Source organism: Petaurus breviceps, unplaced genomic scaffold (genome assembly GCF_028583685.1).
Source record: "Petaurus breviceps papuanus isolate PSGF00001 unplaced genomic scaffold, PetGlider_PUasm1.0 99, whole genome shotgun sequence".
Classification (NCBI taxonomy): domain Eukaryota; kingdom Metazoa; phylum Chordata; class Mammalia; order Diprotodontia; family Petauridae; genus Petaurus; species Petaurus breviceps.
Window position 1 is genome coordinate 7924414 of NW_027187465.1, and position 24407 is coordinate 7948820.

A 24407-nucleotide genomic window follows, 5' to 3' on the forward strand; every position below is an offset into this window, starting at 1 on the left:
CATCCCCCAGACCATGTACTAACTCGTGAGCCACCAGTGAATTTTCTTCCAAGGACGCTCTCTCCAATTCAATATGTGACAACGAGCTCTGTGGAAGAGCTCCTAGCTGATGGAATTCCTGTCAATGGCTGAAAACAGTTAAATTCTTTAACCCAAATTTAAAGCCTAGAGAAAGGGAAAAAAAAACAAGTAAGATGTCAGGAATTATCAAGAAATTTAACACCAAGAAAAACAACAAACCTATTCATTCAATTAAACTTTCTAGACTTTGGTCATAAGGATACATTACGATTTTCTTTTCCACAGGTTTGTCTAAAACTTCTCAGTTCTACCAGGAGAATTCTTATATTCCCATTTTAAAAGTCAACAGAATTGAATCTGGGCACCTAACATGAGGTATCTTCTCACAGCTAAGTAGGCCAGATAAGAAGGCCCATGAAAATTTCTAGAGGCTATGTAAGTAGACACCAATGAGTAGGACTGACTTGTATGTAGGCAGAAGCCCTAATTAGAAGCCAAGCTACAGATGGGAGAGAAGAACAGAGCTAGAAATAATCTCTAGGTGCCCTCTCCTTCTAGAACTAGGCCCGGGTCACAGAGTGCATTCATGATAAAGCACCATCCAGAAGAGGTCCCACCCAACCCCCTGCACTGCCATCTCTGATGGGATAAATAGCCTGGCCACGGAGGAGAATGCTATGGAAATCAATGTTAGCAAAGCTTCTGACAAAAGACTTTAGACACCTTTCTGAGGAAAAAGTGAAGCCATTTGCATGAACACCATGGGATCGATTCAGAACTGCATGACCAAACTCCATAGATGCTTTACACACTGACTGTCAATGGAACAGTATGTCTCTAGGGAAATGTCTGCAGTTGGCCCCATACCGTTCTACCATTTTAGCAAGGATTCAGGCAAAGGCATGGATAAGATCTGTAGAAAAGACAAATCTAAGAAAGAGAGCTAAGTCGGGGGAGACAGCATCTAGATCCGAAAGGATCTCCTGACAGTCTAGAACCCTGGGCTGAATCTAAGAAGATGAAATTCAGAGGGAATAAATGGCAGTCTTGCACTTTCCAAGAAGAAGACAGGGATCTGGAGAACAAAAAGTCTAAAGGCTGAAAGCCTAAGAGTCAGCAGGGTGATGGAGTAGCCACACAGAGGAATGACATCTCGGGCATGGCCCGACTTTATGGCCTGGTGGATGCCTCAAGAGGAGGCAGATCTCCTAGCTTTCACATGTGCACTCCAGCAAAATACTGAAGTGACCAAGAAATCTAACAAGAAACTACATTAAATGACTTCTACACCAGAATTGCACAAAATGTCACATAGGGCTGTCTATGAACAAAGCCAGCACCAAGGCAAGGAGGCCTCCCAGAGCCTATAACAGCAAGAATAAGAGGGCTCCCCTTGAAAAGCTCTGGGGGAGTCAGCCCCAGGAAGACTGGGAAGTGACAGAGGGCATGAGCTGTCATAGCACCACCTAGCATTGTGCCACCCAAAAAAGATGGCAAAGGACAGAAGAGGCTCAAGGGCTCTGATGCCTACATCGCTGCCCTGAGACACCAAAGAGGACCTTGAAGATTCAGTCACCTCAAATCCAAAGATCTAAAAGGTGGGAGGAAGCACAAGAAGCTAGGGGACCCAGAGCAAAACCAAGCAGGGTCAGCCACTCCACCCAAAAACACAGCAAGGGGCACAGAGCCTGGCCTCGGTGCAAAACCACAATGTGGGGGGGGGGGGGGGACAAAGAGATGAATAAATCAAAGAAACCACTAACCAGCATCAAAAATTATTGCCAAGCTAATAACTCCATAACAACAGAAAGCAAAAACTCAAAGAAAAAAATTGAGCTTCCACAAAGACTACATGAATAACTAAAAGAAATGAAGCAAGAGCTAAAAAGTGAAATTAAAGAAGAGTTAGAAGAATAAGGAGCTTAGAGGAGAAAGCAGTAAACCTTACCCACAAAATATAATCCTTGAAAACTAGAATAGACCAAAGACAAACTGATGACTCCGTGAGACAGCCAAGAATATCAGGACAAAAACAAAAGAGTAACTAACTAAATGAAAGAAAATTTAAGACAATTTTTTTTAAACTGACCTGGAAAAGAAGTCAAATAGAAATCATTTAAAAATCATTGTACTAGGGGCGGCTAGGTGGCGAATCGAATAGAGCACCAGCCATGGAGTCAGGAGGACCTGGGCTCAGATCTGGCCTCAGACATTTCACACACACACACACACACACACACACACACACACACAACCTGGGCTCAGATCTGGCCTCAGACATTTCACACACACACACACACACAAAACCTAGCCATGTGACCTTAGGCAAATCACTTAACCCCAATCACTCTCCAAAAAAGAAAATCATTGTACTCCCCCAAAACCATATTTTTTTACAAAATCCTAGACACCCTATTTTAGGAAATCATAAATGAAAACTGATCAGATCTACCAATCACCTCCTGAAAAGAAACTCCAAAGTATCAGGATTTTCACAGTCACAATCTAGAGCTCTCAGGTCAAAGAAAACTACTGGAAGCATCCAAAAAGAAGCCATTTAAGTACCAAAGAACTATAGTCAGGCTCACACAAGGCTTAGAAGCTTTTACTAAAAACCAGAGGAGATCTTATATTCCAAAAGGCAAAAAAGGCAAACCACCAAGAATAATTTATCCCACAAAGCTAAGTATACTCCTATAAGGAGAAAAATGGAATTTTCATGGAATAGTAGACCTTGAAGCCCCTCTGATGAAAAACCTACGGCCATATAAGAACTTTGAAATACAAACACAAAAGCCCAGAGAAAGGTCAATGTATTTCAACATCTGAAGGCACTGTATAACATAACTAACATAAGGCTAACATTCTAATAAAGGGAGAAGAGAAGTATCCTTATAGAACCCTAAGGTACTGAGAAAATGAAATAAGAAAAACAGAGGTCCTGTGGGTAGACTGGTTCTGTTCTGAGCGTTTTAAGAGAAGAAAGAAAATGGAAAATAAATGGAAAGAGACACTAGTCTAGAAAGGAAGAAAGAGGGAGGAAACTTGCAATTTCTCACAATTACCATGTGAAAAGAATATTCAAACAAGGAAGTAGTAGGAAGGGCAGGCTTTGGATAAATTTCAGTCTTCTCGGAAATGGACAAAGGAGGGTTGAACACACACACATACACACACACACACACACACACACACACACAAGTTAGGTATAGAACTACAACAAATACCACGGAGAAATGAATGAGGACAAAGAAAGAGTGGTTAAGAGGGAGGAAAATATGGAGAGTAAAACAAACTTCCTGCTCCTTAAAAGGGAAGAAGGGAAGAAGAAAAAACTCACATCGTTCCAGGTTAAGAAACTCTGATCTAGAGAAAGGCCATCAAAATGGGCATTAAGTCTATGTCATATGAGAATCAACTGAAGGTACTGGGGGTGTTTAGCCTGGAGAAGAAGGGAGACAGGACAGCTGAACACAAACATCTTAAAGGGCTGGGAGGCAGAGGAAGGATCAGAACTGATCTTCCGGGTCCCAAAGGCCAGCACCATGAAAAAGGAACAAAAGTTGCCAAGAGACTAATAAGGCTCCAGGCCAGGAACAATCCTGGTGACCCCAGATGTCCTGAAGCAGCCCAGGCTGCCTGCACAGGAGAGACCTCTCCTCAGTGTCGTGTCAGGCACATTCTAGTGGCAATTCCCTTCATGAATTCGTGGGACTAGATGACTGCTGAAGTCCCTTCACACTCTCCAATTGTGTGACTCTGTGAACTGGTTCTTCCCTAGGTCTACTGAGCCACAGTCTAATGTTCTTTCCACTTCAAGCCACGACATTAAACAAAATGAACAAAATCCCTGTAAGTAGATGAATGTGGGCACAGTTCTAAACCACATACCTGATGTCTAAAAGAACTAACAGCCCAGCTAAGTGCCCCAGGCTGGCCACAAAGTGATGCACATTTTTGGCCCCACTGACTCTGGAAAATTATCTATTAAATTACAGAGCATTTGTCATGTGTGAGGAAAGTATTCATATTACAAAATTACCGATCCCCAGAAGTATTCTGGAAGGTAGCCTAGGAAAATGAATACCTGAAAGATAAATTTTAAAATGTTGGCCTCAGGGCATTCCAGCAAATGAGGGAAATCCCAGTTTATCTTTACTATGATCTCCAAAGCACTTAATTAAATGTTAACCTTTCCTTTGGAAGCAGACTATAACCTAAGAGCTAGCCAAAGGAACACTTAGGTTGCTGACTATTGACATGACTATTAATATCAAGTACTAGGCTTTAAAAACAACAGAAAATATAAAGACGAGATTAGTAGTTCAAACTAAAGAGGTTAGGGGAAGGTTCAGGCTTAAAGGGGAAAGGCCAGGTTTAAGTGTAAAGTCAGAAAGGAACTTTCAGATGGCCCCAAACCCAATTAAACGGTAAAGAAATACGACTCCTGTAATTAACTGCAGCATTAAGAATTAGCACTTCATGGCCCCAGTGGATGCAGTGTTGAGCCTGGAGTCAGAAAGACCTTAGTTCAAATCTGGCCTCAGACACTTCCTAGCTGTATGACCCTGGACGAGTCACTTCACCCTGTTTGCCTCAGTTTCCTCCTCTGTCAAATGAGCTGGAAAAGACAATGGTCAACCACTCCAGAATATCTACCCAAAAAAACCCAGACAGGGTCACAGAGAGTCACGTGCTGACGACATTTTTATCTCCTGTCATTACTGTACTTTTTTTTGTTTGTTTCCAAGTCTTCCAGGAAGATACAGGAAAAACAGAGAGTGAGGTAAGAGACGGATTCCTTTTTGAAAACAATATGAAGCTCTTTATCTTTTGGAATACATTTTCAATACAGATATAACACACTCACCTCCTGTTCCACATCTGTCATTTTCCTGTGGAGGACTGCCTCAGCCTAAGGGAGTGGATGAACCACCCTCAATGTCAATACTGGTGACTGACCACCACACTGCCAACACTGGCTCCAGGGAGGCATAATCTCCAAGTTCTACTGGCTTATCTAGCTTTAACATTCTAGGATTCAATCTGATCTAACAAAAATGTATGCTAATATGTAAGTGGCTCGGAACTCCAGACCCCTTTCTAGCAATGTCATCAGAAAGAAGTGAGAATATCAGATAAGGCAGTACCAGCCTCACTACCAAACGCTAAAATGAGTCATTTATAAATATTAAATGATGACTGAATGTACAAAACTCTAGGTTTTACAAACAAAAAAATTACAAAAAATAAGACAAAGCCAAGCAGCTGAACGACCATGACTATGCCCTTTGTCAAATAATCATTTGTTTTATATTTAAAGAAAAAATGAACACTAGAAGTCAGTTCATTTACAATAATTCAATTATTTAATCTAGGATATATTCAGCATCCACAGTATGCTAACAGCTCTATGTTTCTGCACTGTTTGTGACACAAAAGAAACGGAAGAGATGGCCCTATCCTTCCAAAGCTCAGCCTCCCATGAAAGGTAACATTAACCAAGGACCTAAAGACCAACCAGATGGCAACCACTATCTACTGACTGGGAGTACAAGTGGGGCTCAGAACGGAAGCTAGAATAGTCAGGAAGGGCTCCTAAGGAGAAGAGAAGAGGACTTGAAGCAGCCTCAGAAGGCAGGGAGCGTTTAGGGAGACGGAGAAAAGAGAGCAGACATTTCAAATAAGGGCATAGGATGAGCAAAGGCATGGAGCAGGGCATTCACATGGAGTCTGGAGGAGAAGAGGCAGAGCCTCTGGCCTGAAGGGTCAGAATCACAAGCCTGAAGAGCTGAAAGGGGTCTCAGTGGTCATCTGGTCACACAACCACCTACCTGATGAGTGGTCAGCTAGCCTCTGTTTGAAGACCTCCAAGGAGGGGGAAGCCCCCACCTTTCAAGGCAGCACTTTCCACTGTGGGACAGCTCTGATTGCCATCCAGCCCTAATCTGCTGCCCTAACCCCTACGCGTTCCCTCCCTCTCCTACCCACCAGGCCAAACAAAAGAAATCCAATCCCTTCGTCACATCACAGCTCTCTGCTCTCTTCTTCCCGCTAACCATGGCCAGTTCCTTCGACTGATCTTCACAGAACATGGACCCAAGGCCCCTGAACATCCTAGATCTCCTCCTCTGGACACTCTCCAGGTGATCAATGCAGTTCTTATCTTGTGCTGCCCAGACCTTATCTCCAGCTCTGAATAAGATCTGACAAGGGTAGAGTCAGTGAAATTATCTCCTCAGTGATTCGGGAAGCTCAGCATCTGATACCGTGGTCCCAGCTGGCAGGAGCTTTCCTGGATGCTACATCATACTGCTGACTCATGAGCTGGCTGCCAGCACCGTGGCGCAGTGGAGGGTGCACTGGGACACTGCCTCCAGGGATGAGTCTCCATCAGTCTTACTACATTCCCTGTACCCCCTATTTAAAGTGTGGGTGGAATGGCTCCAGTGATCCCCAGTGTCACTGTATGAACCAAATGAGATCTCTGGAAATCCTAAAGAGCCAGATAAAGCTGGCTATTAGTATAAGGTAAAGACAAGGCAGTCCATCAGTATGGTGGGTCAGTGCCCTGGGGCAACTTTGTGGGAGAGTATAGGCAAGAACCTCATAGCATCGCTGGACAGGCACAAATGGATTCCAATCTGCATTACTGAAGGGGGCTCCCAAAGAGAAGAAATCGTAGCTCAACCAAATTCATTTGAGTATTTTCAAGGACTATACTAGAAACATTCAAATTCATCTATATGTAAAGCCATGCATATCGCCCACCACAGATTTATGACTGTCAGTCCAAGGACCAGCCAAACTAAATCTGGATGGGTTCATCATCAGAGGGTTAACTAACACACACCAGCTCATAAGGACTGCGTCCTACTGAGGCATGAGAAGGTTGTGCCATTTTACAAAGTAATCTGGCATTACTCAAATAAAGAGGCTAAAATGTATATACCCATGAACTCAGAAATTCCACTGCTAGGTATACACTCCAAGGAGGTCACAGGTGAAAAGGCTCACATGCACCAAAATATTCAGAGTGGCTCTCTTCATTGATAGCTACACAAAAAAAGTAAAAATAATACTGATGTCTATTAATTGGGAGGTTACACAAAATGAGCCATATGAATGTAACAGAGTATGGCTATGATGACCAGAGAGATGCACACAAGTCACAAGAACCATAATCATGGAAACTGAAAGAACAATCACAAAACCATCGAAACTGAATGCTTTGAAATGATGAAGGACAAGCTTGGCCCCAAAGAAAAGCTAGGAAGAAGCATCACTCACTGTTCTGTGGAAGTGAGGAATCCACAGGTCTGGAACGCTAAATATAATGTGAGACTTTTCAATGTATTAATTTTGCTGAATTTTTTTCTTTTTTTATTTAAAGTTAGTTGTTATAAAAGATGGCTCTCTAAAGGAGGGGCAGATACATGATGAAATCTAGGCAACAAAGCAACAAAAGATATCAGCTGAAAACCTATTTTTAGAAGAAAAAATAAGGTAGTTGTAATCTACAATCTTGAAGGTGTAAGGTCTGCATCCCCAGCAATGAAAACTTAGAGCTTTAAATTAAAGTATGAAACATCTCGACTAATCACAGGGCTTTCTTTCATTTCAAAACCTATTCTACACTGCATTCCTGAAGATGGACACCCAAAGTTACCAACCTTTATTACCAATCTTTCCTTTTGTACACATATTCCCAGTGCCTTATCTAAAGAAAGAATAAATGAACTGAAAAGGTGGAAAAGAAGAGAGCCTCGTAGTCTCGGATATCAAACCATACCTGAAGGCAATCTTCATTAAAAAGATCTGGAAATGGTTAAAAACCAGAGATCAGTCAGTGAAACACATTAAGTACACGACATACAGAAGCAAACAAAGAGCGTGGCCTCATGTCTGATAAGCCCCAAGACCCCAGCTAGCAGGAGAAGAACCTAAAATTCAACAAGAACTGCCAGGAAATCTGGAAAGCAGTCTGACAGATACTAGGTATACAAGAGCACTTCAAACCACAGAGAACGGTCAAATGGTAAAAGATGTAGATGTCAAAGGCCCCATCAGAAGCAAATTAAAGGAACAAAAATCAAATTACCTTTCAAATCTAAGGATGAGGAAAGAGTTCATGACCAAATAAGAAAAAGAGAGTATCATAAAAAGATAAAATGGACAATTTTAATCACATAAAGTTAAAGCTTTTACACACACACAAAATGCACCTAAAATTAGAAAGGCAACGGGTAACTAGGAAAAAATCTCTGCAGCAAGTTTCTATGATAAATATGTCATTTCCAAGACATATAAGGAACTGATTCAAATTTATAAAAATCAGAGCCCCAGTCAACAGGTTTCTGTGCTTGTCCTTCGTTCTCAAAGAAGACCCTGGCATCAGGGAAACAGTGACATGACTTGCAGCTGACTTGGATTTGAGGGAGGGCTGTACAAAGTCACCAGCCTCACTTTCTCCTCCAGAACCATCTGGGTCCAAGTGGCCAGATATTCATCAGGATGACTGGAGTTGGCCCGGGATGCACTGGGAGGCCCTGACCATCATAGGCTAAGGTCTTTTCAGGCTTTCACTTAGAGTGAGGTTAACGCCCATTCTTTAACAAGTTAATCAAGGGAGCGGCCCCTTTAATCAAGAAAGAAAAAAAATCAAACTGGGAAGTGAAGACCCTCAGGCTTCCAAGCCAAAAGAGAAAGTTACTATTTAGTATTTACTAAATTGATACCAATTGATAAATGTTCAAAAGAATATGCAATTTCCTCAAGAATAAATCCAAGCTACCAACAGCCACATAAAAATGTATCCCAAATCACCAATTTTTAGAGAAATGCAAATTAAAGAAATGTTGAGGTTCCACTTCATAGTGAACAGACTGGCAAAGCTGACCCAAAAAGAGAAGGAAAGTGACAAATGTTGGCGTGGTTGTGGCAAAACAGGCACATTAATGCCCTGTTGGTGGAACTTTGAACTGGTCTGAGCATTCTGGAAAGCAGTCTGAAACTATGACCCCAAAATGACTAAATTGTACAAACCCTGTAACCCAACAATGTCACTATTACGACTACACCCCAAAAAGATCAAAAAAAGTAGAAAGTCTCATATATACAAAAATATTCACAACAGCTCCTTTTGAGGTGACAAAGAACTAGAAATTAAGGGAGCACTCATCAAATGGGAAAAGTCACATATAGCAAATGAGTGTAATGGAATACTGTTGTGCTGTAAAAATGAGGAAAGGGGCTGAAACTGCCAGGGAGAAACCTGGAAAGATCTGCACAATCTGATGTAGAATTATGTGAACAGAACCAGGAGAATAATTTACACAATAACAACAGCACTACAAAGACAGACAACTTTGAAAAACTTCAGAATTCTAATCAAATCAATGACCAATCACGATCACAGACAACCAACAATGAAGCAGGCTGCCCACCTTTTGAAGTGAGGTACTAGATTCCAGTTGAGCACTTATTTTTGGACATGGCCAACGAAGGAATTTGGTTTGCATATTTGTTGCAATGTTTTTACTGTTTTGTTTTTCCCAATAGGAGAGAAAATACATTTTTGTTCATTAAGGAAAAAAAAGCAAAGTAAATATGCCAGATTCCCTGGCAATCCTCACGGTCCAAGACTTTATCTTCCTGGATGTTGGTAACGACCTAACCTGGAAGAAGCAGGCAAGCAAGGTCCAGGATTCCGCCAGACAAGGTCCTACTTCCAGGTCTCTGTCAAGCACCAGCACCCAGCCTGCCCCTCCAGCCCAGAGGAGAAGGCAGGAAGCCTGACTCTGCCCTACCACTCTTGTCTTATGCCCTGTACCTAACAACCTCTCACCAATCTCCCTCTCCCTGTGTTAATCACCTAGGAGTGACTACCCACAATTTTCACCTCCTATTCTCTCACCCCCCCACTGTCCTCAACCTATCCCATTTGGTTTTTTTTTATATTTTTTTCCAATTACATGTAACAACTTTTAACATTTTTTAATTTTGAGTTCCAAATTCTTTCCCTTCTTTCCTCCCCTATTCCCTCATCCAGAAGGCAAGCAATTTGATATAGACTATACATGTGTAGTCATGCAAAACATATTTCTATATTAGTCATGTTATGAAAGAAAACACTGACCCAAAAAAAATAAAGTTTAAGAAAACCACACAACTATGCCTTGATTTGCATTCAGACTCCATCAGTTCTATGTCTGAAGGTGGATCGCATTTTTCATCATAAGTTCTTCAAAATTGTCTTGGATCACTGTATTGCTGAGAATAGCTAAGTCATCCACAGTTAATCATCAGACAATATTGCTGTTACTGTGGACAATGTTCTCCTGGTTCTGTTAACTTAACTTTGTAGAAGTTCATTTAAGTCTTTCCAGGTTTTTATGAAAGCATCCTACCCATCATTTCTTACAGCACAACAGTATTCCATCACAATCACATCCACAACTTGTTTAGCCATTCCCTAAACTGATGGGCAGTTTAATTCCTCTTCATTTCTAATTGTTTGCCACCACAAAAAGAGCTGCTATAATCATTATATATATGTGTCCTTTTCTTTTTTTTTTTCTAAGTTCTTTAGATACAGACCCAGTAGTGGTATTGCTGGGTCAAAGAGCAAGTCGTTCTCCAGAATAGTTGGATTAGTGTACAATTCCATTCACAATGCATTAGTCTCCCAATTTTCCTATATCCCCTTTAACATTTGTCATTTCCTTTTCAGATTGTGTCATATTACACAATCTAATAGGTGTCAGGTGTTACCTCAGCATTGTTTTAATTTGCATTTCTCTAATCAACAGTGATTTCGAGCTTTTTTATATGACTACAGATAGCTTTGATTTGTTTGAAAACTGCCTGGGGAATGACTTGTATTCTTATAAATTTTACTCAGTTCTCTATATATTTGAGAAATGAGTCCTTTATCAGAGAAACTTGCTGTAAAAAAAAATTTCCCCAGTTTCCTTGCTTTCCTTCTAATCTTGGCTACATTGATTTTGTTTGTGCAAAACTTTTTTAATTCAATATAATCAAAATTATGCATTTTACATCCCATGCTCTCTATTTCTTGTTTAGTAGTAAATTCTTCCCTTAGCCATAGATCTGACAGGTAAATTATTCCACATTCCCCTAATTTGCTTATGGTATCACCCTTCATACCTAAATCATTTGTCTACTTGGACCTTATTTTGGTATAAAGTGTGAGATGCTGGTCTATACCTGATTTCTGCCAAACTGTTTTCCAGATTTCCCATGACAATTTTTGTCATATAGTGAGCTCTTGTCCCAAAAGCTCATATCTTTGGGTTTATCAAACACCAAATGACTATCATCATGTATTACTGTGCATTGTGTGCCCACTCTATTCCAATGATCCATCATCATTCTATTTCTTAGGCAGTACCAGACTGTTTTGATGATTACTGTACTGTAAAACAGTGTGACATCAGGCACAGCTAGGCCCCCTTTCTCCACATCATTTTTTCATTAATTCCCTTGATATTCTTGACCTTTTGTTCTTCCAGATGAACTCCACCCATTTCTAATTCCATCTTAGCCCACCCTTTCCAATGTGCCCTCTAAGAATTCACATTCTATAATGAAAAAAACTTTCTACCACTCTTCCTCTTCTTCTCACACACCTTCATGCTACTTATACTCAAAGAGGCCAGGTTTCCCTACAGATGATGATGCATCCCTGGCCCTCCTCTCCACCACTAACTGTACACATTCTTCACACATTTCATATACACATACTTAAGGCAGCTAGGTGGCACAGTGAATAGAGCACCAGCCCTGGAGTCAGGAGAACTGGAGTTCAAATCCAGCCTCAGACACTTAACGCTTACTAGCCATGTGACCTTGGGCAAATCACTTAACCCCAATTGCCTGCCTTCCCTCCTCCAAAAAAAAAGATAAAAGCACACATATATACACAACGACACTAGATGTGGTATCAGAATACTCCTTACATTAACACTTCCAGACCTTCATTTTGCTACCATCACACAGCACCATGTTCTCTGTCAAAGTTTTCTCTATTAAAATTTTCTCCCCCATCTAGATCATGAAGATTGTAGTCTACTAGTCATTTACCCTCCTGTTTCAGAAAGTCCAGGATATGGCTCCCTGTTTTCTCCTCCCTCTCGCCATTAGATGACAGAATATGCTCAGTTAATGTTCTCCCAAACACCCTGGATTCCTGGTCTCCAAACCTACATACCTTCCATGCCCTAGCTCTCCTAGTCTGCCTCAGCCATGCAAAGGGATGGTTATACCCTGGATCTTGCCACTACCATAAGCATTCTACTTCCTTGATCAAAAACTGGCATTCCTCTATCTGGCCATAGCTTAATTTTCCATTTCTCTCTGTGGTTCCAGAACAGTCATTCATCTGAGCCTCCCAACAAAAGACATTCCTCTAATCACTTACACTGTTTTGTTCTTCAATAGGCAGGCATATCCCCACCCCTATATTTCTCATCTCAGGGATTCTGAAGCTCCAGATTTTGTTGTTATTCAATCATTTCAGTCACACCTAATTCTTCTTGAGCTATCTGGAGTTTTCTTGGCAAAGATACTGGGGTGGCTTGCCCATTTCCTTCTCCAGCTCACTTTGCAGATCAGGAAACTGAGGCAAACTGGATCACACAACTGGGAGGTATCTAAGGCTGGATCTAAATTCAAGTCTTCCTGACTCCAGGCCCAACACTTTATCCACTGCACCATCTACCTGCCAGGACTAGGGGAATTCAATATAAATATCAATACTTCCTCAGATGACCTGATTTCTGAATTCTTCAATTTCCTCAACTCTCATGACCTCTCTATTCCACCTCAGCTATACAGAGACGGTCAAACCTTCAATCTGACCATTACCCACAAGCATTCCACTTCTACTTTTTATGAACTGCAAAACTCCTTTATCTAATACTATTTTATCAGTCAGTCTCTCCCAATTCCTCAGTGTCCTCCTCACTCACTCGGCCTACCCATTCAGTCCATTTGGCTAATCTTGTCCCATCTACCTTCACATTGAGAAAAGGCCACTAGATCAGGCATTTCGGAAATCATTGCTAACTTTGGAGAAAGGAATTTCAGGTGAATGATGAGGTGGAAGCCAGACTGCAGAGTGGTTAGAAAAGAGTGAGGGGAGAAGACATGGAGGCACCCTGGGGTGCTGAAAGCTCTTCCCAATGTGGTCCCTTCCTGTCTTCCCAGGTTTCCTCCACAGCATAGCACTCTACACTCTCAGCAGCCTAGTCAAACCATCTTGTGTGCCATTCCTATCAAAGCAACCCATGTGGCCCTTCAGGACTCCCTCTGACCCCTGCTTTTGTCAGGCCCCTCCAAGGTCACTGCATGTTTCCTTTAGTTATCTACACCTGTACATTTCTTCTCCCCCATAGAACATAAGCTCATTGACAGCAGCAACTCTCTTCTCTTTTCTCTTGTATCTTCAGAGCCTGGCACAGACTAAGTATTTAATAAGAGTTTCCTAACTGTTTGAACGACTGGCCCCAAGTACATGAAGAACTAAGATTTCTTTTGTGTGGCTCCAGGGGACAGAACAAAGAGGAATCAATGTGACACTAGCAGTAATGCATGAAAGCTGCAAAGAACTGAATTGAGACTCGATAACAGGAAAAACTTCCCACCAACTAGCATGATGCCCAAGAATAATGCACAGCCTTGGGAGATAGGGAACTCCCCATCACTGGGAGGATGCAAGCACAGGCTCTATCGCTACTTCCTAAAGAAGGGATCCTTAATCAGATATGGGTGGGAATAGATGGCCTCTGAGGTCCTTCTAACACAAAATATCCTTTGAGGCCAGAAATGCTCACGCAGGCCACTTTTCAACAAGGCAGTTTTACAGAGTACTAAGCCCATGTACCCAGTGGCCAGTGCAGACCACCAAGATGTGTGAATGAACTGGTGGCAAATGCCCCTCACACCTTCCTCCAGCTTCGTCCAACCGTCCATCCTTATCTCACTCTCTTCACCAGCACACACCCTCCTTACAGTTCCAGGTAAAGTATCACCTGACTGTGCCCTGCATCTCAATGCCCTCAGGAAACCACTCTCCAGACGTGGTCAACTCCTCCCCACCTCCCCCTGCCAACACCACTCCCATTCTTCCAGACCAAGTCCCATTCTACCTGTCAGGTTCCTTGAAAAGGAAAACAGAAGGGAGACAAGAAATAAGCAGCTATAGAGCACTGGGCCTGGAATCAGGAAAACGTGAGTGCATGCCCAGCCTCAGACACTTCCTAGCTGTGTGACCCTGGACAAGTCACTGAATCCTATTTGCCTCAGTTTCCTCATCTGGAAAATGAAGTGCAGAAGGAAATGGTTAAATACTCCAATATCTCTACCAAGAAAACCCCACATGGGGGCACTAAGAGTTGGACATGACTGAATGACTGAACAACAAATTAAGTGGCTTACAGCTTTAGACAAGAATGTCTCACATTCATCCACCACTTTATACTTCTCACATCCATTACCTCATCTGAGTCTCACAATATCCCTTTGGAGTGTACAAAACAGACAGTAATATTCCCATTTTACAGGTGGATAAATTGGTACACAAAGGCCCAGAGTAAATCAGCGGTGAGCCAGGCCTAGCATCAGGGATCCTGATTCTCAAGTCTACACTGTTTTCATGTGTCCTCTGACCTCGAATACCCTAGAGACACCCTTATGCCATGTCAGATTCCAGGGCAGGAACGAGTGTGAGTCTGGGTTAGCTGTGGACCCATCCAACACCATGAGCCCTCTTCCTGTGAAGATAATGGTAGTAGCAGAGAGGTAGAAAGCCAGAAATGGGTCCCTAGCGCTTCTGGTGATAGGGTGACTGGCTGATCCCCCCCAAGCCTCCATCGACCAGAAAACAAACCAATGTCAACAGTTTCAGAAGCAATTTCCTATTAGCATTTTCTAATTAGGGTTCAATGTGTCAGAGAAGAAAATGTTCATATACATTACTGAAACAACACAGGTCTGTGAAGAGATCAGCAATGACAAAAGGAACATTTACAGAATGTGAATGAAAAAACTTAGCAATTTTCCCTGCTTCCCTCATTATAGATGGGTAGATCAATCAATAAGAGGGCCCAGAGGGCTTCTAGCTTCTAATCAGTATTAAAAATAGAAAAGGCAGATGTAAGGCATGCATAGGAGAATTCACCTCTGGGACACCCAGCTGTACTGGTGTGCAAAGGATTTAATACACAAAGGAGTTAACAGACACAGTAAGAGTTGCCAAGTTAATAATGTCTATTCCCCTGGCTGCCAGTATCTAGAGAGAGACACAGAAAAGCAAAAATAATAATAATAATGTACATACAGCATATTTTAATATGCAAGATATGCTGTATTACTAACAATATGTTTGGGTTTTTTCCCCCTCTTTAATGAGCAAATGACTTTACTGCAAAGGGAGCTAATGCCCTGCTTTGCCCTTTGATTGGAAATGAAACTTCAGAGACAGCCTTCTTTAGCATTGCTTTCCTAAGTAAGCCTTCAGAGAAAGTCCTATAGGGGCCCAGAGGGGAATGCCAAGGCAGACAGGCCATTTCAGAACTACCTGGCCCGAGAGCAGCAGCAGAAACCTTAAATGCCAGGCCAACCAGTCACTTAAGCCTCAAGGCCAAAAACATCTGACTTCTTCACTCTGCTGTAATTAGGTTCTTGGCAGTTCCCAGAAGACAGGTTCCTGCAGTCACTGAAGGCAGTACCTGCTTCTGGAATGTTCAACCTTATTTTTTTTCTAGGCTTCAGAATCACATTAGAGGATAGGCCTAATGGGTCACGTATAACTAGTTCTGAGACACGCACGTCACCAGCTGACAAATTTTTCACAATGCCACAACTCTCAAAGACCAGGCCCCGAGGTCACAGAAAGGTTTTGATCCTTATTTGATTGCAAAAGACCAAAAAAAAGTCCAAGTTACACTAGCAGTTTATGGCAGAAGTGACCTGGCTAGAGAACCAGCCTCCACTCCAGGAAGACGTGAGTCCATGCCCCCTCTGACATTGAGGCTATGGGACCCCCCACAATCTCAAACTCTCTTGAAGCCCTAGGCAACTAAGGCTGACATCAATGGCGAAGGACTGTATTAGGAGAAGGAGTTTCTTCACCCACTTCTCCTCTATGCCAGTGTAGGCACACTTTCTTCTCCATTTCTCAGGTCCTAATTGTTCCAAGCTAGAGATGGCTGATGTACAAAATTATTATTATTGCAAAATGAGGATGAACATGCTTAAAAACCTATTTCATTGGACTAAAAATGCAGTTGGCAGAGTAGCGGAAAACACAGGGAGTCAAGGGCCCTGGGTTCTAGATTCAGTTTGCCAGTGATCAGCTGTCTTGCCGTGTTAATCACTGAACAAGTTCTGATATTTTGGAGAGTATCAATATGATGTATGTATCTTGGTATAGATGATGGCAGGATCTGGGGAGGAAAGACTGTGAGCCAGGCACAGGTTCATGGAAGAAGGAAGGAGAGTGCCCTAGATGTCAGCAGACAGCATCTACTTGCACCTGGATCCTGTGAGCGATCACTGTGGCCTGAACCATGCTCAGAGGAGGAGTCACTGAAGGCAGGAGTACAGGGGCCTAGAGACTGACTCTGCCACCTCTGGGCTCCTTTTCATTAGCTTGACTTCATACAGACATCAAATTTGGGCACCAGCACCATAAAACTTGGACGTTCTAGTGACCACTGAGAAGTGACCAAAAGAATATTACTACTAGTTACTACTAAACCAACCCTACAACATTTTTATGAGGAAAATCTACAGACAAGGTCAAGACTTGGAAAACGACCTTCCATAGCAGAGATGATCTATACAGTCCCCCAAGCGACTGACAGGTGTAGAAAAGAGAAAATTCACTGTGTTTACTGTTTGCTGACTATAAACAAACAAAAAAGATGCCACAGAGTAAAGCCTACATTAAAAGCTCTCCCATGCCCATATCAAAGCCATGCAAGATTCCTTGAAAAAAAGGAGAAAAGCAGCAGCCTTGTCCAAAAGCCTCTGATTATTAATACCTGTGAAGCACAAACACCAGAAATCCCACTCACCAAAAGTCCAATCCAAAAGGAACTCCCTAGAGATTAGGAGCCTTTTGTGTGTCATGAAAGGCCCCTTTGGAAGGCTGGGGAAGCCTAGGGACCTGTTCTCAGAATAATGATTTGAGGTTCGCATAACAAAATACCTAAGATTACAAAGGAAGCTAATTATATTGATACTGCTATCAAAATGTTGAAAAAGCAAGTTCATGGCCCCCAGGCAAAGAGCCCCAGCCCCAGATAGGGAACTTCTACAGATGTTCCTGTCAGTACACAGCACTATACTGACAGCATCCAGACCCAGGAGACTGTTGAGTCTCTGAGATCAAATCCACAATCACTCAAAAGGGTCTGACCTACCCTAGTCACAAAGGAAAAAACTATTAGGCTATGATATGCAGTTGGACAAATAACCCTTACAGCTCACCCATCAGTACACCCATCTTGGAAAGATGCTGCCAATGGCCAAGAAGTAGGGCCTACAGTGAAGTGACCCCAAGTCTGTCCCTAAAACAAATGCCCATCTTTTCACCCTCACTATCCTTCTGGAGACATAATGTCTGCAAGTCATCGACATACAAAAGTATCCGAAGAGTTAAAATTGAACTGCCAAAGAGTTATTGGTGAGCCTCACGACTGGCATGAGTAGACTGCAACATGTTACCAACCAAGAAATGTACAGAAGGACTAGCGGAAAGCCCAGAGCCAGAAATACGGCACGGCAAGGACTAGCGGAAAGCCTGCTTGCGCCATATCCCCAAGGCTGCCAGGGGTCTCTTTAGGGATACACCAGCTGCGTCTTCTCCATCTCTGTCCTTCCTGATATCTCTGTAGCTTTGGATATTATTCGTTCTTCACTCCTGATTGACAGGCACAAGGTACTTCCTAGCACCAACAAAAATCTGCCACCTGTTAACTTCCAATCACTGATTCCAAGGATAAGCACTGACCATTTCCAATAAGTCTCATTCAATCACTGGCTAAAAGACAGGAAGAGAAACCAGTAAAGCTAAAGAAGTCTAACCCTGACTTGAGCTGAGGAATCTGCTACTGTGAGAATGCAAACAACCAAAAGTCCCCCAATCAGGTCTTCCTCAAACCCCCTCCCCCCCTTTAAGCTTGACAAAGTGCTTTACAATCTACCTCAGGTGATCTCACAATCACTATTAAGTTATATACAATAGCCACTGGAGGCAGGTAAGTGGCATTGGAGTCAAGAAATCTGAGTTCAAATCCAGCCTCAGACACTAACTCTGTGACCTTGGGCAAGTCACTTAACCTGTTTGCCTTAGTCCACTGGAGAAGGAAATGGCAAACCACTCCAACATCTTTGCCAAGAAGCCCACCAAAAAAAGGGACCACAAAGAGTCAGACTTGACTGAATAACAACCATGGGCATTATAACCATTTTTCAGATAAGAAAACTAAAGCTCATTGAGGTTAAGTGACAGTCAAATTCTTAAGTGTGGGGGACAGGATACAAACCAGTTCTCACCTGACTATAAGATACAAGGCTACTTTCCCAGGAATGCTACTACTTTTGTAGGAAGAATACATAAGTATAAAGGTAAGTATAAAGCGCTCCAGTGTCTTTCACTGCCAGAGAGAGAGAGTAAGAGACAGACACAGAGAGAGAGAGAGAAGGCAGAGAGAGACAGAGAGAAGAGAGATAGAGGACAGAGAGACAGAGAGAGAAAGAGACAGAGAGAAAGGGACAGAGAGACAGAGAAAGAGACAGAGAGACAGAGAGAAGAGAGACAGACACACAGAGAGAGAAGGCAGAGAGAGAGAGAGAGAGAGAGAGCATGCATGTGCTAAGGCAGTGTTTGGACTAGTTGCTATGTTTTTTCTTTAATTTAATTGCTTTCCAGAAAAGTAAGAACCCAGGAAGCAAGAGCTTAATGACACTGAAAAACAGTGGAACCACGAGCCCCAGTCATGGAAGGGAGGCCTCTACGACTGACTAACAGGATGATCCTTCTTGTTCAGACGCTAAAAATACGAATCAAAATGCTGTCGCTGAGTCCATGTGTTGACAATCCCAGGGCAACCTCACTTGATGGTGAAGCTGAAGGAGACGGCTCTCATGCTGAGGATATTTACAAAATTACCTTTAGTTTCATCTAGAATCGGCCTCAGCTCACGTTCCAGAACCATCTCCACTTCCCTCCCACGAGCCAAGCAGGACACAAACTACCATCCAGAGAGAATAAAAAATGCACAAACTTTACCTGATGATGTCGGCCCTGGACAATGAAATGAGAACATTATAAAATGTTTCCCACAAACAAGGGAAACACAAAACAAACCACAAAAAAAAAGGCCTCCCTAGGAATCTAGGGAGACCTGAGTTCAAAAGATGCCTCTTACAGATGCAGGCTACTTCAGTGCCTCAAGCAACTCTCTATGACATGGTTGTTGTTTTCAGTTGTGTCTGGCCCTTCTAGGCCCCATTTGGGGTTTTCTTGGCAAAGAGACCGGAGCAGTTTGCTATTTCCTTCTCAAGCTCATTTTACAAATGAGGAAACTGGGGCAAACAGGGTGAAGCGACTTGCCCAGGATCACACAGCTAACACAAGTCCAAGGTCGGATCTGAACTCAGGAAGACGACTCTTCCCGACTCCAGGCCTGGCACTCTATGCGCTATGGTGCCCCCTAGCTGCCCCTTCTAAGATTATAAATGACGCTGCTGAAATGGCATTTGCAGAGGGGATCCCCAAACAGAAACCACACAGGTCCTACCAAGAAAAAAAAAAGTTTCAACAACTAGTCATCTAATTATCCTTCTAAATTCTAGAGGCACAGAATAAAGGTGCTCAAGCTGCAGGAATAGTTCTTACGCAACACTATCAATTGCTAAGAGAACTATTTTAAAGCATAACCTGAATGGCTTGGCCAAGGAGGAGAATCAAAAATGTAATCTGTGGGGATCTATTTTCTTGAAGTTAAAAGAAACTCACTCTTCACCTTATGTTTTCATTTTTTTAATCCTATTAGAAATAAGCACAGCCTCCACCGATTTTAAGAAAAACCCTTCCCAAAGCAAACCACTGAAAGACAAAGGCAGTCATACAAGAAAGTTAACCTCTTAACTTTCCCAAGTAAGCATAATGGATACATTTTAAAGCAGACAGGAAAAAGCAGAAGTCATGATGAGTTTCAAACACCAAGAAAAAATATTTTAAGAAATGAGACCTTTAAAAAAAACACACACTACTAAAAATGCTGACTTGTGGGTAGAGTTCATGTTATTTTTCATCTCTGCATCCCAGCATCTGGCACACTGTAATAAATGTTTATTCAACTGAGCATAAGTATAAATCTTATTATATTTTTCTTTTGTTGGTCAGGTGATGGCAGGTGGTGAGGTGGAGGAGTGTCTTTTAAACCAGGGTAAAAGAAACACAATTTGCTACAATCAAAATTCAGACTTGGGAGGAGGCTTCCCTATTTAAATATTGTGTGAGCTAGTCTCCCCCCTTGTCAGAAATTATTTATATTAGGTTTTTAAGATAAGTTGAAATCTTGACAAGGAATGTTAATTTCACAAAGTACTCAGTGCTTGCAACCTTCTAATTTAAATTTCTTGGTATCATATCAAAAACTCCTCATATTAAAAAATAGTAATAGTAACACATGACCAAGGAGAGACAGTGGCTAAAAGACTACGTGCCTGAAAAACGTGAGGATGATTTCTTCATGTATACAATCTGGATTTTCTAGTCTTTTGGCATCCTCTATAAACAGTTACAAAAAAACAATCAATATTTTCTGTATTACAGTACTCTTGTGTGGACTGGTAAAACAATCTGGTGATGGTTTATCATCTGAAAAACAAAATTGTTTAGCTTTATTTTATGGTAAAAAGAAAATTTTCCTATAATATGAGACTATGTAAATATTTGTTTTGTTTGTGATGTAAATTATTTTAAAATAACATTCTAAAATTTAGATTCAGTATAAAGAGATTTATTTTCATCATCCATTTCACAGAACAGCTATTTACACTTTGGAGACCATCTGCATTATACAGTAGAGCTCATGTGATGGTTTTGACTTAACACTGGGAAAGGAAAATGTCATCCACCACAGTCTTACTGCCATAACCGTCATCATCAGCCTCCAGGAAGAGAGATATCTTATCGACCTTATACCAGCCAACTAAGGCTGTGAATTGTGATTTCTCACTTAGTTCAAATCTCCAGGCAACTGCGGCCCAAATTAAGTTTACATTTTTAAAGTGGATCAAAGTGACCGTTCCAAAATCCCTTTTCTATTCAATGGGCATTTTTAACAATACAATACATCTGCTATTTACTTCTAATTCCTCTCTAACTCCCATTTCTTTATCCTTAAAAACTGTGAGAACAGCAAGAGAAAAAAGATTCCTAGTGATACCACACTAAATAAAATTAACATGTTACTATTTTGCCTTCCAAGCCGCACCCCCCACATACACACACCAATTCATCCACCACCTACTGGGCTCCTTTATGGAAGAAAGAGGAAGGAGAAAAACCTACTGGATCCATTGGATCACTATCTACTTAGAGCAGACAACTAAAAGAAAAAGGACAAATGAGAATTTCCCAGCCTCCACCAGAATGAAGTGAGAGATCCCTTAGCTGAGATGATCCTGCTTGGTGTCAGGGGTAGAGGATTAAGTGGGAATGGTGAGGAAAGGGACCGATTCATGCCAGGGATCCCAGGGGCTCCTAGCTGCCCTTTTCATTTTACAGAGGGGACCCACGAAGAGAGGACCCCGGAGGAGAAGTCTTCCGACTTCTCTGGCAGCCATAGCTGTACTTAAAGATAACAGACCCTGGAACATGAGTGAGGGGACCGAGTCTTAAGGCAGACGCTCCGGTTCGGGTCAGAGCTAGTTTTCCAGGAGCTGAAGATTTAAGTCCTGGAGTTTGTGTTGGCGTGGGGGGGTCCACCACCGCCACCGAGTCACTGGACACACGTAATGTAAGGCCAGCTGGTCTAAGAATAAGACGCACAACAACAGACAGCCGGCGAACACCCAGATAGCCTGTGGCCACAGACACCCCTACAGAGACACGGGGTGAGACACACAAAGGCGGGCACACAAGTGCAGGTACACACGCAAACACACGCAGGAGCAGGGATACTGAGGCACACACCGAGAGTGCCCCCCCCCACCAGAGGCAGAGACCCACGCAGGGCAGGAGAGCCGGGAGCACGACTCCAGAGGAAGATGCCCCCTCCGAGTCCGACGTCCACCTACACCCCACCCCGGGGCGGACGTGCCTCGCAGGGTCAGGTGCTCCCTAAAAGGCAAATGCAACCCCGGCAGACAGACAGCCCCAAAAGGTCAGGTACCCCAGCAGGGGCAGATACCGCAGCAGAGGCAAATGCACCCCCCGAGGCAGATGCTCCCGCAGAGGCAAATGCACCCCCAAAGGCTAATGCACCCCCAGGGGCAGATGCTCCCGCAGAGGCAGATGCACCCCCAAAGGCTAATGCACCCCCAGGGGCAGATGTTCCCGCAGAGACAAATGCACCCGCAGAGGCAGATGCACCCCCAAAGTAAATGCCCCCCTCTGGCAGATGCTCCCGTAGGGTTAGATACTTCCGCAGAGGCAAATGCACCCCCCGAGACAGATGCCCAGGGAGGGTCAGATACCCCCGGCAGAGGCTAATAACGCACCCCCAGGGGAAGTGCCCCCAAGGGTCACAAGCCGCCGCAGAGGCTGCTGCGCCCCCGGGACAGACCCCCCGCAGGCTCGGCCCCCGGCCCGCGCCCGCTCACCTGGGCTCGGGGAGCACGATCTTCTTGCTGGCGCGCGCCGCCGGCGTGGCCTTACTCTTCTCCATGGCCATCAGGTAGCTCACGTCGGCCAGCACGGCCTCCAGGTCCGCCATGTTGGCTGCGGCTGCGGCTCCGGCGGCGGCTGCGGCGGCTCCGGCTCTGGCCCCGCCCCCCGCCCCCCCCCCCCCCCCCCCCCCCCCCCCGCCCGCGCCCAGGGACCCCCCGCCGCGCCGCGCGCACCCGCGCCTCGCGCCGCGAGCCCGCCCAGGGGCGCCTCGCCCTCTCTCCTTCCCTCCCTCCCCCGCCCGCTAACGGTCGCAGGGCGCTCGCCCCGCCCTCCTGTAACCCCGGGCGCTGCTGCTGCGGATGCTGCGGGGTAGATGCTGGTGCTGAGGCTGCCGCCGCCGCCGCGCCGACCAACGTCCAGCCCTGCAGCGGCCGCAGAGCCCCCCACGCACACCTCGCGGGCTGGGAGCCCCGCCCCACCCCGGGAGAAAAGACTGGCCCAAGGTCACGGGCTCTTGGCTGCGGAGCTAGAGGCCGTGCGGGCTGCGTGCCGAGGGAGGGGGGAAAGCCTGGCCCCAGGGCCCCGAAGCAGCCTCCGTCTGTTGGCAGATGTGTAAACTGAGGCCCAGAAGGGCCTAGCTCATGAGTGTGCACACTATGAACCCGAGCCAGAGCTGATCAAGCAGCGTTTACTAATCACGCATTTTGTGCCAGGCGCTGTGCAAAAAGCCCAGACATGCAACGATAAACGCAGGCCCTGCCCTCCAAGGGCTCCCGGGCTCGTCCAGAGCAGAGAGGGAAATCGTGCAGGCATGGGGGCAGCCCGTGCTAAGTCTGGAGGGCCATCGGGCCTGAGCAGCCGAACGGAGCCAGAGGACCAGAAATGGGGGACTCGACGCTAACAGGAGCCCTCCTCCACCGACATTCTCCTTGTACAGGCCCAAGGAGAGAGCGTGGACTTCGCTCTGAAAGGGATCCTGGCAGCTCTCAAGTTCAAGTGAGCCCCGATTTACCTCAAGCTCAACTCCGTCCTCACCCGAAATCTCATGGTCTTGGAAAGTGGTAACATCCCAGCACCCTCCGTCTCTCTCCTGTCTGTGTGGAAGGCTGGAGGACAGAACAGTGAACTCTTCCCAAGGCCTCCCTTTATAAAGAGCCCAGACCTTTCCAGCTGTCTTCATTTGCCATCAGCTGCTCCGCTTGATTTCGACTCCAGAACCATCAAGCCGCTGTGGCCTCTCCCCCGATCGACAGAGCTAGAAAATCTTAAAGATCATGGGATACAAAACCCCTTTGGCTGAGAAAGCTATCCCCTCATGCTAGACAAAGCACTTTGGATGCGGAGAGGGGTGACAGAAACTGCTTAGAGCTCACCAAACAAATCTAAGCAGATTGGGGCATGTCACTGTTATTTGAATCAAACCTTTTTTAAATAAAGGCAGAGTGCATGGTTTGATTACATCAGGTGAGATAGCTGCAAAGTGAAGGTGTGTCCAGCCACTGAGATTTGTCCC

General features: G+C 44.1%; 1 protein-coding gene across 6 annotated transcripts in view; it reads right to left on the reverse strand.

Annotated features, from left to right (window-relative positions):
* The window catches only part of GRK3 (G protein-coupled receptor kinase 3), a 462068-nt gene that overhangs the window by 165585 nt on the left and 272076 nt on the right, over positions 1–24407 (reverse strand). Inside the window, exon 2 of one of the 6 annotated variants that reach the window (XM_069081792.1) lies at positions 22888–23013. In XM_069081792.1, the coding sequence (XP_068937893.1) occupies positions 22888–23000 (113 nt within the window). In that variant the 5' untranslated portion in view covers positions 23001–23013. Of the gene's footprint in view, positions 1–20784; positions 22760–22887; positions 23014–23906; positions 24198–24407 lie in introns of those variants that run through there. The other 5 variants (XM_069081795.1, XM_069081796.1, XM_069081793.1 and 2 more) reach the window with 5 other exon arrangements.